Below are 19488 nucleotides of genomic sequence, written 5' to 3'. Positions count from 1 at the left end.
TAAAGAAAAGCCTAAATCAAACAAGCAAACAAAAAACAAAGCCCAAGCCCATGTACTTAAAAATAATACTCTGCATCTAAAAATCACCACTGAGGGGTAGAAGCTTAACTTAGAATTTTTTTCTTTACCATGAAGTAACGTGTACTTCTGAACTGGATGTAGTCTTTGTGCTAAAATTCTGAATGAAGAACTGATAACAGATCCTGTCTTTGTAAAATTCAGCAGTGAGATGTTGGACTCTCAGACTAAGTGTGTCTTAGTTCTTAATGTCTTGTGCTCTTTAAGTTTTGCTGAAAATGGCGATAGCAGATTTCCAGTTATTAATTGCCTCCCAGCACCCTTTAACAGTTGGGTGTAGAGGAGGAAACCTGCATCTTTTCCTTTATTTTTCAGGTAGCACTACCTGAGTAAAAATAGCTAGTCATTACACTTACTTTTATATAAGGCCCAGCGTTTTTTGCCTAGGTGCTCACCAACTAGTTGAGGCTTTTAGACATAGCAAAATCCATTTTTTTGTTTCTGATTGTTCTTCAGAAGTTTGATTCCAAGAGCTTCTTTTAATAAGTAACTGAAAAATTAGTTTCTTCAAGTACTTGCAGATTTGAGATTTGTCTCAGTTCATACATGGTTAAAAATAATGAAAAACTTAAGTTGTTTTTTTTATTAGACGAAACATTCCCCAAGTGTGTGTGGTGTGTATGGTGTAGGAACCTTTTGGATAATAGTTGCATATCTAGTGCTATTGAGAAGAAATCTGTTAGAAATTAGGAACTGCTCATACAGAATTTGAGTAAAGCACCCTTATCCTCTCTCTCTTTTTGGTACCAATTATTGAGTCATGGTGTCCTACAAGTAATTAAAATGAGGATTTCTATAAGATAACAGGAAAAACTCCTTAACATCTTTATATGAAGCAGTTTATACTGCCAAAATGCAAAAAAAAAAAAACTAGATAAAATGCCCTATTCAGAAGGCAGAGGAGTTTCTCCAAATCTCTCATTTCCAGTCCACTTATTTCTTTGATGTTCTCCGACAGAGTTCAAAAGACTGAGCATTTAGCAGGTTTTTTTTCCTCTTGCTACCTGAAGATAAGTACGGAAACATGTAGTTACTGATTTAATCTGTTGATTTTGACTTACTGTTACGATTTGAAGGCCTGTAGCATCAGAGGACTCTTGCACCATGGTTTTTCACCATCATTGACTCTGTGTTCCTTTCTGTGAGGTATATGTACTAGGGTCTAATCCCTCAAGTTACTATTCTTTAAATCCTGCTCTGGAGATAACTATGTATACTGTATCAGTATAGAGTAATGCCAAATTGGATGACTTCCCAGCTAAACCCAACTGTAGCCATGTAAGGTTCCCTCACCTCACCCATTATGAACTCAAGTTAAAAGTAATCATCTCCCATTCCACTGTCCTTGGGCTTCGTTGTTTAAAATACCATTTTTGCTTTGTATACTGTTTCTTTGAAATTTACTTACAGTGAGTATACACTGATTATCCTGGAATATAATTGAGAGCTTAAGAATTATCATCAGAAGATACATTCCTTGTGAAGTTTCAGATAAGTGTCTTCAGACAATTCTAAAATGCAGATACGAAACTTTTTAAACCACACTTGATAGTGTTGTTTTTTACTTTGAATGCATACATGCTAACCACTCTTCTAACTATTCAGAAGTAATGTTGTGACTAAGACAACTGACATATGTATAGATGATTGTGAACAATTGTTTTTACTTGCAAAGAATCCCTAGTAGTCAGTTAATCGCTGATCTCATTAGGTATTGAAATATCTGTACTGTTTTTTTCAACTAGTGCTATGTTCCTAGCCTTTTATTAAGGTTACTGATGTTAAAGTGTAGTTACAAATGTCCCTAAAATCTGAAATGTTTCGAGAAGTCCGTTAGTCACACACTTGGGAGACATAGCCCCTCTGCCTACTTAAGAATGCTTAGTTCTTTTTAGGGTATATACTTAAGCTAATAATCTGTAGTTTGCAATGTAGAACTTACTGCAAAGCTTTAATATTAAGGTTTGAATGTCTAGTTTTAGAAGTATAAATAGAATAGCGTATTGTCTTTATCTCCAAAGGCATTATATTGTACTTCTAGCAAGCGCACCGACAGAAAAACAGCGACTAGAATGGTGAGTATAATGCTTCCTATTTAAAAAAAAAAAAAAAAAAAAGGCGAAACAACAAAACCAACCAAACAAACTGTCAGCCTTGGACACGAGGGAATGTTTAGTGTATCTAGTATTTTTTTAATGAAACAAAGTGGAGCTTCAGTGTTTCAAAATTAAAATGGATGAAGATGATACACTTCTGAAAAACAGTGAAAATGAAGAACCAGGGAGCGAAGGCTGTTGCTTGAATGTTGCTTCTTTACAGCACTGTCAGGTTCACTTTACAAATCTTATTTTCTTAAGCCTTATGCACGTTTTTAATAAGCAGTGTGAGGAGATTTGTGTTTGATCTCTTAAAACACTGTTTCTCAAAACAAAAATACCTCTTTCCATTGTTTCTTGTCTCTTTTATTAGAGAAGTTTTAAGATTGTCAGGTATTGGGAATTTCTTCAACTTAAAAATTCATCATCTGAAGCCAAAAGAATATTGGAGAAATATGTAGGAGTTCCTTGCTGACTGCCTCTTACGTGTAATGTCTTGCTATTTAATTCTATTTGTAAAATCAGGCCATAATAAGAGCTTCAGGGCATTCTTAAGCTTCCCTTGTGCTAGTTTTTGTAACGTATTCACTTAGTTTATTGATCTGAATTAATCTGTTAGGTATAGTGCACTAGTTCATTTGTAGTCTCAAATGATAGTACAAGGAGGATGTTGAGGATTTTATCCTGATTTATGATGATAGATACTTCTGTTATTTCATATGAATGAGAACTTGCTAATAAATGACATTTATGCAGGGTGGGCTTGGTGGAATCAAAAATCCGTATTCTAGTTGGAAACCTGGAGAAGAATGAATTCATTACACTGGCTCATGTGAATCCACAGTCATTCCCAGCACCCAAGGAGAATCCTGACAAGTAAGCAAAACTGTTTTTCCATGTAATGGTGAGGGGACTAGCTTAGCTGAAATACCAATTCATTAATAAATAAACTAGCATTTTTGTAGAATCTTACGTGGATTAATTTTTAATGATGGCGTCTAAAGGCAAACAGTTATAAGCTGTTCTCAAGTACTATTTGTAAAATTAGATAGTCCTTATTCTATATAAGAATGTTTCTAAGCTAGAAAATAACGGTAAAGAAAGAATATATTTTTGCAAATAACTGTACTAATTGCGTAAGTTCTTGCCAATAATCCATGTTAGCTGGTGCTACTTAGCTGCTGTTGTTTGAGCATCTAGCATCAGTTGGTAAGACAGTTTTAATTATAAGGCAGCACTGAGAATAGAGTAGAACACCAAGCACAGTAGAAGCGAAATCTTAAGTGACTAAGTACATTTAGTGTTATTAAATTTAGCAGTTGAGATGCATATCACTTAAACTCGGTAATGGCTGGTGTTAGAATTCCTCAGGATGTGGAAACAGTGGAGAGAATGCCAAGTACTGCAAATTGTTTAGGATTATGTATGTTTTTTGACTTCTTCTCCCCCCGCATCTGCCACGCATTCCTCCCCCACTCAAAATAATGATTGCAGATGTGTGGACTAAACTCTTTAAAAGACTTTATTTTACTTCTGGATAGTGTTGTAATTGTAAGAAATTATATTTTTGTGCCAAGTGTGAGAATGGGGAAGAAATTTTTGTTTTCACTGGGAATATGTAAAAAGCTTTGATAACTTTGCACACAGCTTTTCAACTGACAGTATGGTGCTGCTTTTTTTAAGGGTATATGCATAAATTACATGCATGTTCTGTGTGAAATTGGACAAAGCAGACAGTACCTCTTCAGCACCATTTTAGTGAGTAAAGACAGCTACAACTGCCTGCATAATCACAGGCTTCACTTAGCTCTTATTTCAGAGGACTTGATGCAGGCAGTGCTCTTAGGAAAGGTCATTTTCCCATATGTTCTTCACTTGCCTGCCTAAACTTGTTCATTGATTGATTGGAAAACTGTTTTCTTCCGCAATAGACTTACAGGCAAAAGTCATTTGAATTAAAACATTAAATGTCTTGAGCTGCTATGGAAGTGTTACTCTGATTCTGTAATAGAATCCATAGTTCAACTTCCATGTGTATTATGTGAAGGTGAGCTGTCAAAGGGAAGCTGCTCTTACCTGAGAACTGCACTTTCTGGTCAGTCACAAGACTGAAAGAAATTTGAGAGTGAAGAAATTTGAGTTGAAGACAAGTTTTGGTGGCAAAATGGAAGTTGTTTAGTTAGGGATTAGATTCTAACTACTTTCAGGGTCAGGTGCTGAAAATCTCATCTCCTTTCAGATCTATTTCATTTACAGTTGTGATGGCTAGTTGGAACTCCTAAAAATGAGAGAATCTATACAGAAGCACGGTTGAATGACGCGATCTACTGATGATCTTAGTTGGTTAAGTTTGTGGAGATACATGTGCCAGCGTTCCATGACTACTTTTTGTGTTGCAAATGAAAAGGGAATGTTAAGTCAGCTTTGTTGCCTTTCTATGGCTAGCTCCTCATTGCTAGTGGAGCTAAAATGTGAAACTCTTGCCTATTGTAGCAAATAATTTATTAGATTATTAATTTGTCTGTCAGTATTATATGACTGTTCTAAATAAAATTTTCCAGGGAAGAATACCGTACAATGTGGGTGATTGGGTTGGTGTTTAAGAAAACTGAAAATTCCGAAAATTTAAGTGTTGATCTTACCTACGACATTCAGTCTTTTACAGACACAGGTGAGTTTTGCTTTCTAGATGAACTGATATTAACAAACTTCTTGAAGTTATTGTCTTTGTTCATAGTGTAGTCTGTTTCAGTAGTAGAATTGTATTTAGACATAGAGTAGGAGGTTTCAGCTAAGGACTTAGTATGTTCTTTAATGAAATAGTTTCAATGCTTCTAGACACTTCAGACCAATCATTTTCCGTTTGTTTTTGTTAAAACGATGCACACACATCTTTTCAGATCTCACTAAATATGGTGCCTTATACTGTGGTCTTTATTAAACGGATAAACTGTTTCTCATATGCAAACTACGTAGCCTAACTTCGTTTTGACAATGTGTGTAGTTTAAATATTTTTATTATTTGGTGAAACTGAATTTATCAGTGAATTTAGCTGAGTATCTCATAGACGTTAGAAAATGCCTTTTATTCCATGGCATTTCATGCTAGCTAGTTGGTTCAGTAAACTTGCTGTCTCATCTACCACTCGGTGCAAGAAACCTTTTTCACTTTTTACAGTGTTTACTTTTTGATTCACAAAAATACCTTAGAATATGCATGAGAAATTTGTAAGCAGAGAATTGGTAATGGCTAGTGAGTGTGATGTTCCAGAGTCTAAGACTAAGAAAGGAACATATCTTTTCTTAGACAAATGACAGTTAAGGCTCAAGTATTACATGTTTACAGAACTAAAGGAATAGGTTCAAGTGCTACCTAATGCAACCCTGGTCTCTGGATTTCTAAGACTCAGTAAGACTGGAAGCAAGGAAATTGTGCAGCTCACTCCCCTCCACACATGCCCCCACCCCTGTGGGTGTATGAGTGAATATAATGTAAATATACATATACATATATATGTATAACTAAATCATGCCAAGATTTGGAAGTTCTTTATTGTCCTACACAGCTGCGGGGGTGGTGGGGTGGTGCCGCGTGTCTGTGTGTGTATATGTATCTGCCTTTTTCAGATTTTTATTTTCTTTTGATTATAAGTGGTGAAAACTATAGACACATTCTAATTTTTGAGAATTCAGAAGAGGTGTGGTAGCTTGGCTGCTGCTTTGAAGGAGTGAAGGAATCTATGAATTACAGATTCTCAGGTCTTCTATTGTTTATAAACGGGAATTTCAATAGCATACTTGATAGATTTTTTTATATGAAAATACTGAACTTGCACTTAAGGTTTGGATTCTGATTTAGTTGCACAACATTTGAATCTAAAATTTTTCTAAATATATGCAATTTTAAATGAAGTAGCATTTCATCAAAATAATTGTAGATTGATGCATAGTTTTCTGTTCAATTTGTAAATACAGTTCCAAAGGTAATCAACTAGCAAACAATTTGTTTGTGTGTTGTGGGTTTCTCTGTAGTCTCAAATTAGTGTGGGTCTATCTTAATTGTTTTAATCCATCCTGAAAACTTCCATTTGCCCTGTCTTTTAGAATAGATCCTAAGGTTTTATCAAAACTACCGAAGCATTTTCAAGAAGGGAATTAGGGAATAGCTTGCTTTTTGGTGGGAATAGGGTGAGGAAGAGCTGTGGAGAGTAGACTAGGTTTTCCTTGTATTGAATCTTTGGTAAGACCTAATGTTGGGAACACGGAATGCTTTAACCATATCTGGGTTTCCTGAGCATGCCACTGCCTTAACTGTAACTTGTATAATCTTTACACAGAGGCTTTATGAGCTTCTTCAATACCAACAATTAGTGTAGTAGGTTCTTTAATATGCTGTATTCATTGAGCTCTTTGTGTGTCTTTTAACAGCTTTTTAATAACACATTCACAACCTGTTCAGTGAGATTCCTTAATGTTTTTAGAATAGGCAGTGAATAAAGGAGATCTCTCTTAAGTTTATGTATTTAAGATCTAAAGAAAATTTTTTTTTATTCGTACTTCTGGCACAGCTTTGCTCAACATTGTATAGAAAATCTGTGTGAAAGAACAAAGAATTTTTCTTTTTTACCTGGCTTTACTTGAACCCAAGATGTTGGGTTGCAGTGTAGTTCCTTTACTAGCACTAACCCTGTTGACTCACCAGAAGTACATATTATGAGGTGAAGAGAAATAGCTCATTATAGTAGACATAATAAAAAAAAAAGGCACCAAAACCAAACCAAAGCAAAGCAACCAAAAAACCTGAAAACACAGCAGAAAAAACCAAACGGAATTCACTTGTGTACAAAAACATACTGGTGTTGAGAGTTGCCAGAATAATTTGTAACATCTTGGCTGGCAAACAAGCATTCAGCTCTTGAATTAGAATCCATTTGTTGTAGAAGCTTCATAAATAAAAGCTGAATCAACTGTGAAGAAAATAGTTTTATGTAAACACTGTAATTCTTATGAGGAAATCTTATTTCTGCCTTTAGTCCCTTTGAGGTAAAATGAAGAATTCACTTCAGAGCTGTTACTGTTAAAACTTGTTAACAATACAGTTTACGGAACTGGGTGCTTGCAACGTATTGTTCTTGGAAAACAGGTCACTTGTTTTCCAAGTAATGTTTGTTAGTACTATCAGTGCTGGCATAGTGGGCAGTTACCTTTCTTCCTCCAAACAAGAAAACGCTGTGCTTGTTCTTGGGGGTAATAAATGTTCTGAAATGCAAATTGTTTGTGCCTTGGCAAGTAAGTGGACTTTGCAAAATGCTTCAATAGGTCTTAATGTTATTCTAATTGTGTAGTTTATAGGCAAGCAATAAACAGCAAGATGTTTGAGATGGATATGAAGATTGCTGCAAGGCATGTGAAACGTAAGCAACTTCACCAACTGCTACCTAATCACGTGCTTCAGAAAAAGAAAAAGGTAAACTTGACTAATATTTGAGAGCAATAAAAATGCCATTGAGAAATGATTCCTCAGCTTTTTAGATTTACTAATCAAAGTAGTAAAATCACATTTTGAAATCTTAGTTATACCTGTATAAGCAACGTGTTCTCATTTGACTCTAGCAGTATTACTAGATGCACTAAACATAATAGTAGATTTCCCAGAACATCAACAACATGGATAGTATCTTCAGGTCTGGCTGAAATACTGTATTTTATTGGCCTTTCTAAACTAAACAGATTTAAAAAAGTGTAATCATAAGGTTTTAAAGCTGCCTTGCTATTTTAACATGCAGGTTGCCTAAAGGAAACATATATTACAATACTAGTAGAACAATCAGTCAAGCAGTTCCAGCTTTTTCCTCTTAAGTTGTTATTACTTAGATTTTCCTGTTAGTCTTCTAAATGTAAAATCAAATAGAAGCAGAATAGAATGTTGAACTTGTTGCTGCCTTTTTGTATCTAAGATGGTAGTCTGTTGCTGTAACTGAAGTTGAATACTTTGAGGATAATTTGAAGGAAAGTATTCTTCAACCAGCAGCTTGGCAGCTTTTGGTATTATATGCTCTTTCAGTTAAGAGTAAAAGATTTAAATGACAGTTTTGACATCAAAGTTGCCCATTACCTAGCTAGGGTTACTTTCTTCCTCAATGTATACTTTACCTGTGTGGCCATTCATGAGAATTGCAGGGAAAGTTTTAATTAAGTTGATGTGTTGGATGTGATTTGCTTTTAGTGGAGTTGGGAAGAAGGGAGTAGAACATTGAATTCAACAATTTTTAGTCTGTATTTCAAAATCCCTGCTTCTTTGAGTTAGCGTACTCTGAGAGCAATACGGGTTTGCTTGTTTTCGTGAATAGCTAAAACACTTATATACTCTTGTTTCAGGTATATCTGTGTAATGTGCTTAATTACTATAGCTGTTTGATGTTAACTGCTTTCTTAAAGAATAGGAAATCTTGTCTTGAAACCAAGTATAACTCTTTAATGTGTTTCAGAGGACAATGTAAATATGAAGTAATGCATCTCTTTAAATAGTACTATGTCAGAGGAGAATTTTTCTTTCAACTGACTAAGTTCAAATCAGTCTCTAAATTCCTTGTATTGTGGTTTTTGTGTACATTGGTATTTCTTTGAAGTTAATGAAAGCAGTATGTGTAAGCCCACGAAAACAAAGAAACTTGAAATAAAGCTGAAAATACAATCACTAAAGATAATAAGTTTATGTTATGGTTTTGAACATCATTGGTTCAGACAAATCTGTACCTGAATTGTGAATGTGAAAATGTAGATGCTTGTAGTTACAGGGTAGTGGATTATTTACATGGACAGTTTTCAAATCCTTTTACATCTGTGTCTTGCATTTTTAAATGCTACCACTTTCAGGGCTTTTTTCTAAAAGTGGACTTGAACTTAATTGCGTTTAAGGCACACATACATGCTTAGTTCATGGTGGAGGTTCATCGCTGTTAAATCGTGTCGTTTCTTTTTGCTTCACAAATGTAGCAGCTAACATTTTGCATAACTGAAATATTACATCATTTGAATCTTCATTGATTCTTAAGCCCTTAAGACTAATATAATTTTCTTTTGTCATGTGGATTGCAGCATTCGACAGAAGGGATCAGGTTGACAGCTCTGAATGACAGCAGCCTAGACTTGTCTATGGACAGTGATAACAGCACGTCTGTGCCTTCGCCTACTAGTGCTATGAAGACGAGTCCGTTGAACAGTTCTGGAAGTTCTCAGGGGTAATGAAGGCTTTCAGTCTTCTTGCTGCTCTGTATTCCTGAATTACTTGTGTTAAAAGCATAGCAAATATTGCATGTGTGACATGATAACAGTTATCAAGGTGTGAATGTTCAAAATCCGAGCTTGCAGACACTCTTATTTCCAGTTTCAGTACTAGAGCAGGGCTAAATTTGGGGGATAGGTGGCATGGCTCAGGTGAGGAATTACAAAGTTAGGTAAAGATGCTTAGAACAAGGGGATATAAAAACTTGGGGGTACTGCAGCAGAAGGCTGAGAGGTAGTGAGCAGGAAATGAGGTGTGGGAGTGAGGAAGAATTATGTGAGTTTTGGATCAAAATGTCAGACAGAAGTTCAGGCTTTCTGCGGGGAAATCAGTAGTGCTACTGCTGTTACTGATGATATCTATGCAAATTAAGCTTGGGAACATAATTTTATGTTGTATTTTAAAGTGTACATATTACTGTTTGTCTTAAGCCTAACTTTCTATATTCTTTTCCTATCTAAACTTCAGTTTGCCCAAGTAAATGCGATTCTGCTCTTCTTTCAAGAGTCTCATGTTTGTCTGCCTGATGCACAGAGAAGTTAACATCAGTCTCCTACAATTGTGCAGTATTAGACATATATTATAGGATGTTGTGTAGGATAAAATATTTAAGTACTTGTGTCTTTTGACAAGTGCTCTTTTAGTTAGTCTTCCTTGGTAAATGATTTCAAATAGTTGATGCCACTGACCATGCTGTTAAAACAAGTCTATGATATCTAGGATGTCACACGTGAAGTGGAAATTGTCCTGTGTTGATTTTAGACACGTACTGCTTCCCTACTTCTTGAAAATGAAAAAAACAATTTTCTTTGTCATGTGAAATACTGGGCCTTTGCTTGGGAAGTCCAGACTGAAATCATAGTCGTAATGGTGTGTAGACTGAAAACAAACTTTCTTTCTATGCTGGTTTTGTTCCATCCTTCAGGAAAAAGGTTGCTACGGTTTCCCCTGCACCTTATTTGGGCAGACATTGCCTTAATTTTTGCCTTTTTTTAATGCAGCTTCTTAATGGTCTAAAAAGCTGTCTGTGAAGTGATTCAGATTAAACATATGAAATAGTTTTCATTGCTCCAGTTTGAAAGTAGATTGCCAATGCTCATATCTGTCTTCCTACTGTGGCATAGTATAAGTTCTGCTGTGTAATGTAGGTAAAATCCTATCAGCTGTGGTTACTGGCCATGCATGTGATGTGATGAAAAGTGGTGATAGTTACGCGATACTAACATTCAGCATTTCATCATTCTTCTCTTTTTAGCAGAAGCAGTCCTGCGCCAGCTGTAACAGCAGCATCTGTGACCAACATACAGGCTTCTGAAGTCACTGTGCCACAAATAAATTCCAGTGAAAGCTCAGGGGGTAAGGAAAATGGCATAGTATATTGTTCCTAGTGATTTTTTTGGTAGCAGTCTTTCTTCCAGTTTCTGGTCTTTACTGAACACATGCTGTAACATATTCTCCTTGATGTACAGATTCGACTAATTTACAACTCAGGAAATCATGCTGGAGTATTTTGTGCTGTGATGTTTGTTTATTCTTTCATTCTTAGGGATTTGTATTTGCCATTCACAATAGCAGTAGTTTTCCAATGACCTGATACAGGTCTGTAGTTCAGTTGCTCAACTGAGGAAAAGGCATCTAAAGCTGGAAGAGCAGTTTTTGTATTTATTTTTAATCCGTGTTGTAGTTAAACCCACGAGGTGGTTCTGTGCTGTCTGTAATCTGCGCTCCCATATTCCTGCTCCTTGTGCTTCATGAAGTTGATTCTACATTCCAATGTAAGCAGAACACATGGTCCTTACTGACATCTTTTCAGATGTGTCCCACTGTGCATGCTGACTTTATCCTCATATTTTCTACAAGAAAAAGTATACTTCAGTTAATAATTAAAAAAAAAATAAATTAAATGGACTATTTAGTGAAGGAACCAAGGTACCTGGTTAAATGCTTGCTGAGCAGAGTCAGCTACTCCTGATGGAACTTTAGCTGTATACAAGGAGCAAGTCAGAAAAAGGGGATAACTGGTTAGCCTTTCAACATGAGATCTCTTATTTCACTGGCATGTGGCATGGTGGAGTCTTACTGTGATCTAAATTTTGTCATAAGTCACAGGCGTATCAATGGGAGTAAGTTTGTCCATGAGCACTAAATGGAGCTTAAATGGCATGACTGATTTTTGGATTTGCAAGCATATCAGAAGTTCTTCATTCTTGTGTTGTGGTTAATCAAAAGCAGTCACCCGAAAGTTACTAATGAAAAATTTCTTCAATGTAATTTTTCTCATCCTGGAGCATCTCCCTATGTGTTTACTGGTTTGAAGTAGGCTGTTGATGAAGTAAGCTTTGTCATATGGAGCATTTTCCAAAAGGGTGTATGGAGTGTCAGATCTTTAGCTGATGTTCTGTGATGACTTCATATCTGTCATTGTGTACTCTGAGCCTAAGAAGGGGACAAAGGGAGTGTCAGCTTGCTCTTGGATTTGATTTAAGGCAGTCTTTGATGCATATGTGTGGCCAAGTACAGAAACTGTAACACTCTTTAGGTACCAAGGATAATATGGCTATATTGGCACAGAGCTCTGTCTGGGCTAGGACACCCTGCAATTAAGTGCTGTTAATTAGACAAAGCAGAGTGTCACTGACATGGCTACTCTGTACAGGAATTCTCTCTCAGAATGAGCTTCAAACTATGTAGGCACACCCGTTGTTCCAAACGTGGTGGTTGCACCGCTAACTGTACCGCTTCTTTGACACCTACTTCTGACCAGTGATTTTGAATAGAGACCAAAAATACTGGTGATTGAACTGAAATGGTTGTGTCAACTCATCTTGATGAAGCTTTTTAAATTATTTCTCCATAGGTACTTCAAATGAAAGCATTCCTCAAACTGCCACACAACCAGCCATTTCTCCACCACCAAAGCCTACCATCTCTAGAATTGTTTCCTCAGTGTATCTATTAAATCCATCACCAAGAACTTCAGGAAATGTTGCAACAAAAATGCCTAGCCCTGTCACAGCAGTGAAAAGGACATCTTCTCCGCATAAAGAAGAGTCTCCCAAGAAAATGAAAATTGAAGAGGTATTTGAGATTTTGAGATCGTACCATAGTAATATCCAAAACTTTGAGTGTTCATTTCAGCTGCAAAGTGCTGATTCTCATATTCTGGGTTTCAAATATTTTGTTAAATGGGGTGTGTATTTCCTACTCTGATTGCATTGCTGCTTTATGTGTTCAGCTTGCTTAGGCATTGGTCTTTATTATGCCTACATTCATCACGTGATAAGTGTACTGTGTTAGCACAAACGCTTAGATTCTAAAGTCTTGGCTTAAAAGCAATTTTTTTGTTAAGAGTATAACATGTTAAGTCTTACAACTAATTCTGTCTTAAAAACCACTTTACAACCTCATTTTCTTGGTTTCCCTTAAATATGTTTTTATGATTTTTAATAGTTTCTGGGTTTGTTTGCATTTCAGCAGGACGAAATAAGTGAAGATACTAGCTGTATAGATTTGAATGATCATGAAAAAATGGAAATTAAGGTATCTATGCCTATGCCGTACAATTTTCTGTATATTAATTGGGACTCTACCTTGTGGAAATTACTGTGTTTTCCTGTAGGAATGACTAAGAGTGTTTGTAGCTATAGTATAGACTCTCCAGTAAAGATATCAAAGCAATACATTGTTTTTGTGATCTGTATGTCAATATCAATGAATTGCAGTAGACTACCTGCTGCCAGGCTAAGCTGAGCCTGGGGTCCGTGGTCACATAGGACAGTGATTTCTTTGCTGGTCATTCGCACATTATTACGCATAGCTAAAAAATTAATGATGATATTTGTATTTAAATTTGTTAAATCAGATCAGGGATGTGTCTATATGCCTCGCTTTGCCTGCATCCTGAATTTGATGTATTGTACTTAAAGAACAATTGTCCTATGTATTCCATTGGGATTTTTGCATGTTGGGCTGAGAATCCCGAAGCCAGGTGCGACCTTGTTCACTTTTTAGATAAAAAAAATTCAAATGGTGGTGAATAAATCTCTTCTGATAGTGGAATTATTGTAAGAAGTTACAGCATACGTTTTGGGGACTTCCAGAGATTCAAGCGTGCCCCTTCAGTATCTGGTAATTTAGCAGACAATTTTTTTTGCTTATTGATGAACAGAAAGGGTGACAGCCTGTCTTTAGCCTTAAGATAGCAGCTCTGTCTTGGTCTACGGCCCACTTGAGTGTATACAGTTTTTATAGGGCACGTTCTGTTGTCTTTGAAATATCCTGGAAAATATGCAGAGAAATTAAAATATCTATTAAATTGTTTTAAGTGCTTTGGTTTATCATTTCCACACCCTTAAGTTAGAAATGTATCTTGTTAAGTAGTCACCTTGAAATCTTTGAACTCAAGACAGGTGAAGACAGAAATGCATGTAAGCATTTAATCCTCACATTGAAAAAAGATACTCTGGATACATATCATTATGAAAAACATAGGTAATCCTATTAGCTTTTATTGTCAGTGTTCTCTAAACCTTATGTCCTTAATGTACATAGCAGGAAATGGAGGAATGAACTTCTTTAACATAAGTATAGTTTTTTCTCCAGTGGAATGCCTGCATTTTTTGCTAGGGCATGGTCTAGTAAATGGTACAATTTTAACTAACAGGCTGTTTTTGTTAAATTGTGAATGTGCCACTATCCTGCTTTAGCCGTGCAGTCGCACTGTTTCACCTGAAAAACTGGCTCTGACATTCATCTGTTCATCCAGAAAGCTGATTCAGCCCACTAAAGTAGCAGGAAAACTTTTCTGGCAGAATGGTGAAAGGAGTGGAAAAGCAGTTGAATTTGCAACAAATTCAGCAGGTTTTCATATAGTCTTCCTTGATACTACACTTTTTGTCTTTAATGAGTTGAATGACATGTAATGTTTTCCTATAGGTTTCTGTGTAAAAGGTGTTACTTGTTTAACCACTTAACAACTGAAGAGTCATGTAACTTGTGTCAATGCAAAATTCCTGATCGGCAAAACATTCTGTAATGTGGTGATTTCTGTGTTATAAAAGGATGGGTACCAATGCAGCAAGTAGTGATACTTGCCTTTTTGCTTTTGCTATATATGCACAGCTTAAGGCATTCTGGTTAATGGAGATATGTATAAATAGCTTTTATAATTGGAAGCGGTGTAACTCTTCATGCTTTTACTTTTTTAGGAGCAACTTGAGACAGAAGTGAATGTTAATTCTCAAACAGAAACTCTTCAGACAACTTCTCTGCAAGCTCCTCAGGTACTGTTTTTAACAACACCTCTTTGTGTGTGTGTGCTAATCTGTGGTGAAAACATTGAAATTAAAATAAGTCCAGATGTTAAACATAAATGTATTAATTTTGATATAAATCCATTGTATAGAAAGCTGCTTGTTGTTACTGTCACAATTTTTGTGTTTTAGATGGTCATTGATCTTATTGAATGTGCATTGTAGCTAAACATGTATGGCTTGCCATACAAACTGACCGAAGCTGGATTCGCTCTTCTGAATTGTGCCTTCAAAGTAAGGGGCTCAGTTTATTCCTTTGTGCTTTGCACATCACAGAATAATCCTTTCTAACAAGGAAACAAGTGCTTTAAATAGCTGCTGCTCGAAGATATCCTGGTAGAGGTTGAGAATGTCTGAAATGTAGCTTCAGATTCTGATATCTGGTATGAGAGAGAAGTTGTAATCTGATAGTTCATTAGCCAGCTGCATTGCTTCACTGCAGATGTTAGAAGTGTAAGGAGCACTGGAAAAATAATCATTAAGTTAAGAATTCTGTGGCATTCACTTAAATTCTTGTTCCTAATATTGTAACAACCTTTAGAGAACATGTCTTTGTCTTTACTAGCTTTCTGTTCTTCTAGTGCTCTACTGATTGAAGTTTCACTATCACAAAGCATTTTATGCACACTTTACTCATAAATGATGTGTAGTAAATGATTGAAAATAAATTATATATTGCAATCATATCAATGGTATTTGTTATTGGACTTCTTGAACTATATGAGCAGTACGGAATAAAGGTACCAGAATTGTTTGGCAAAAACTCTAGATGTTACATGGGCACTCTAAACTGCTTCAGGGAAATATTTAGATCATTTAGTACACCAAGTTTATTTCACCTATTGTTGAGGGATGATTATATAAAGCTTTGTAGCTTTTACAAATTGTGTAGTTGCTACTGTAGCAAAAGTAATCTGGAACCTGCAAAAGAATGGTGGGCCTCTTCTGTCGTTTTTCAGTGTTCTCGTTGGCTTTGTTTAAAACACTGCTCATGTTGCAGAAAATAGAAACGTGTTAAACCGCAGGTCAGCACCAACCAGAGTGGGCTACTGGGGCTGGGAGGAGGTGGGAGGTCAGAGCTGTTTTGCCTTACTCTGAGTACTTGTTGTGTTGTGCTTTACTACCGTATCAGTCAGTCAGTGTTAACTCCATTGATTTTTTTTTTTAATAAAACAATAATTAAGAGCAGTTATTTTAATGCAGTTTTTCCCGTATATCAAATGTACCTTATATTAAATATAAGACAAGAAAACATTTTATGATAAATCATGGGAAGCAATGAGTAACAACTGGGTTATTGGGATGGCAAATAATCTGCTGCAGTGGAAGAGAAAACTGTGATATTAAAAAAAAAAAACAACACCCAACAATACACACTTGTTAAGCATATGAGAAATTAATGAATGAGACTGACTCTTGAAACTGTTCCTTTTCTGTGTTTTGCTTTATTTGACTTTAGATATAATTTTGCTGAATGGGATTTAAGTCTTTTTAAGTAAGAAAAAAAAGTGTTCAGATTATTTTCAAGGTGAAATTCATAACCCAGTCATACAGCGCTGTTTTAGAATTCATCATCCTTTTCCGTGTAAATCTAAATCAGTATGAAAAGTTGTGAACTTGGCTATAAAGAGCTTTTAAACAGTCTGAAAGTGAATGTATGAAGACTCATACTTTGCATTGGGGACAGTTTTTCATCATTCATCTATAAGGGGCTGTGGCTTAATAATGAATTGTTCAAAGGAATTTTTAAATACTAAACATGTAGATCAGATGGTAGATGTCACTGATCAAGCGCCCTTACGATGTGGGTATTATGTTTTATTATAATACAGGGTTTAGTAGGCTCAGCTTTATCTGCGGCACTTCCTAATTTCTTGCAGTTGTCAAAAAAGGAAATGCACAGTATGAAAGGGAGGGACTCTTGTACAAATTTTCTTTAATAATGACTGTGTAGGTAAAAGAAGTATCTGCTTCCATATTTGTAACTTGTAACTACGCTTATCTTGGTATATTCCTAAAAACTCCTTTAAAGATCTTGTTTTTGAAAGTTAGTGCCAATTAGTACAATGTTGTTTTTCTGATATTTACAAAGTTAAAATACAACCAAACTTCTTCTTTTCTTTTCAGAAAACACCCAGTACAGACCTTTCAGATATCCCTGCTCTCCCTGCAAATCCTATTCCTGTTATCAAGAATTCAATAAAATTGAGATTGAACCGGTAAAAACAACCTCAGGGGTCCATAAACAGTATCTGCCAACTCAACCTGTTGTCTTCTAATGCTAGAAATAAAAGGAGAACGGAGGGTGCAAGACTAGAACATAATTGCAAATGGATTTAGGTATATTTTGTGCACTTCCCTTTCTGGGCTGAAATCACCACTTGATTGGAAGTCCAGGTTAGTATGTGAAGCCAGGAGTACAATTAATGTGTTAGCAACAGTTGCATTAAATATTTTGAAGGATTACTGCCTTTAAAAACATGAACACTATTTGTAGCCATATTTGACATTCTGATTGAATTTGTTTGATGCATTGTTTCAAAATTGAGATAAAACTGGCATAAGAATCCCTTAAATGCACTTTTATGTACTTTTTTATTGGAGTATGACTAATTTTAGATCTTCAACTGATACACCTTTTTTTTATTGAAGAGTCTCTTCAATAGTTGTAATCTGCAAATTGGATGACCTTCTATGATATATACTGTACATTGAAGACTAAGTGTATAGTGTATCTAGTTCAACTGCCATCAAGCAGCAGTAAGCCTTTAAAATGAAACGTCAAATCTTGAGGTTAAAAGACATAAGTTGAGGAAGTAATTGGGAAGTTTTGGTATTGGTGGGACACGATTAAGATGTGGCCTACTTTTATTTATAGGATTGTTTTAAGGTGCATACAGATCAGCAATCAAACAGCAAATAAACTTTTCCTTTGAGCTAATCAAACTCCTTATTCCCTTTTTGATCCCTTTATTTCTTGGGGAAAGCTTTTGCGTTTAATGTTGGGTTTGGGGTTTTTTTGCAGCTTGTATGCACCATATAGGACAATAGTTATAGAAAATGAAAACAAGCCATGGACTCATTTGGGTTCCCCCCTGCCCCTTACCTAATCAGAATACCTTGTGGTCTGTAGGCACAAGTTCAAAACTTTGTCCCATGACTAAAGTGTTCAAGTAAATATTGCGTGCCTGTGAAATAAAATGCCTGTCTTGATGGCCTTTGAATCACTAAATATAAGATGATTTTTGTACACTCCATAAAAGTCCTGTATGCGTTAAAAAGCTTCAGATTTTAAATAAAGGCAAAAAGATTTTTCCCTAAGAATTTTAACCTTTTTATTTTTAGATGGCTCATCAGAAATAGTTTTACATACTGAACAACACAGAATTTTTAAAAATCATATTTCTAGTAAGCACTTGACATCTAGTAAGCTCTCTTACTCCTATTTTTTGTTCTTGTAGTCCTATCAAAGTAACAGATTTTTCTTTCGAAAGAGCTGACTCTCTCATGGCAAAGAACAGCAGTATTTGAGGAACATGAGGGATACCAACAGTAATACCAGATGTAGATAACAAACTTCATGTTACTATTACTTAAGTCTGAAATATATGGGATGTCAAATCATACTTCCCATACTTTGATTAGCATGTTTTATGAATTCCCTTCTCCCATTGTGCTCCATCCTATTACACGTGCATCTTTCATGTTAAAATTAAATTACTTACACTCTTCCCCTTATCCTTCTAAATTAATTCTCCAAAGTCAGAGTGTAGCTTATCTTTTACTTAGGCTGTGCAGTAACCGAAGGGGTTTTTTTGCCATTTGTCTAAGATGTCTAGTATACCATATTTCTCTTTTCCTTGCCCTGTGCAGCCTGCTGTCGTCCACCCCCCAAAGAAGGTTATATTAACAGTTGAAGTGTACAAGGTGTCTGTGTATTTTGTGTAGCTATGGAGTTTAGATCGAAATTGCCAGGCACAAATTTAGTCTTGTCATTTTGTTTACACATCGGAAAATCTTTTTCATTTTATTAAACGTTTCATGTAACTGCACCCAAGTTTTGCCAAGCTGGGAACTTGAAACCTTTCTGTATAGTGACTTTTTAATTCTAGTTTTCATAACCTGGAGATCAGACTGTTGCTTTCGCATGATGTACGTAGTGTCTCATGACTGGAGTTTGCTTTGTTTTATAGTATCTGTACTCCTTGTATTTTTCAAGAGCTATTTTGTAAACAGATGATGTATTTCTCCATTGAAAACACAATAAAAAACAGCACAATCCCACAGTTGTCTGATTTTTCTGAATGTACAAAATCAATTTTACTCTCTTAATTCATACTTAGCTCTTAAATTTTCTTCCAAGACAAAATATGGTGTGGCCTAAAAAACAGTACATAAATGAATGTTCTCCAAATAAGCATGATGTTGGATACAGGAAGTGGAAGTAACACCCAGCAGGATGTTGAGTTCTAGTCTGTGAAAGGGAAAGGTGGTGGATTGTGCAGTGGCTTGGTGGGGGCAGCATTCGTTGCCAAAACCCCCACGTTTTAAAAGCATCCATTCCTTGCCTCCTGTTTAGGAGTCCATCTCAAAATCTTAAATTCTTAAAAGTTGACAAAACTAGAAGAAATGTGCGCACAAACAATTTGGGGCTATTCTATTTTCTTTAAAAGTTTGGACTTCATTTTTTTAAAAACATTAGCCGTAATGGTTTTGG

General features: G+C 35.8%; 1 protein-coding gene across 10 annotated transcripts in view; it reads left to right on the top strand.

Moving 5' to 3' along the window:
• The window catches only part of PAPOLA (poly(A) polymerase alpha), a 45667-nt gene extending 26612 nt beyond the window's left edge, over positions 1–19055 (top strand). The window contains exons 13-23 of one of the 10 annotated variants that reach the window (XM_086463218.1): positions 2100–2153; positions 2931–3050; positions 4736–4845; positions 7520–7641; positions 9273–9415; positions 10718–10815; positions 12317–12537; positions 12934–12999; positions 14667–14741; positions 14937–15005; positions 16899–19055. In XM_086463218.1, coding sequence (XP_086319344.1) covers positions 2100–2153; positions 2931–3050; positions 4736–4845; positions 7520–7641; positions 9273–9415; positions 10718–10815; positions 12317–12537; positions 12934–12999; positions 14667–14741; positions 14937–15005; positions 16899–16994 — 1174 coding nt within the window. In that variant the 3' untranslated portion in view covers positions 16995–19055. Of the gene's footprint in view, positions 1–2099; positions 2154–2930; positions 3051–4735; positions 4846–7519; positions 7642–9272; positions 9416–10714; positions 10816–12316; positions 12538–12933; positions 13000–14666; positions 14742–14936; positions 15006–16898 lie in introns of all 10 variants that reach the window. The other 9 variants (XM_086463217.1, XM_086463216.1, XM_086463221.1 and 6 more) reach the window with 9 other exon arrangements.
• Positions 19056–19488: the final 433 nt, after the last annotated feature.

Source organism: Leptosomus discolor, chromosome 3 (assembly GCF_034619465.1).
Source record: "Leptosomus discolor isolate bLepDis1 chromosome 3, bLepDis1.hap2, whole genome shotgun sequence".
Taxonomy (NCBI): Eukaryota; Metazoa; Chordata; class Aves; order Leptosomiformes; family Leptosomidae; genus Leptosomus; species Leptosomus discolor.
Note: the sequence above shows the minus strand (reverse complement) of the source record. Positions and strands in the feature narration are given on the sequence as shown.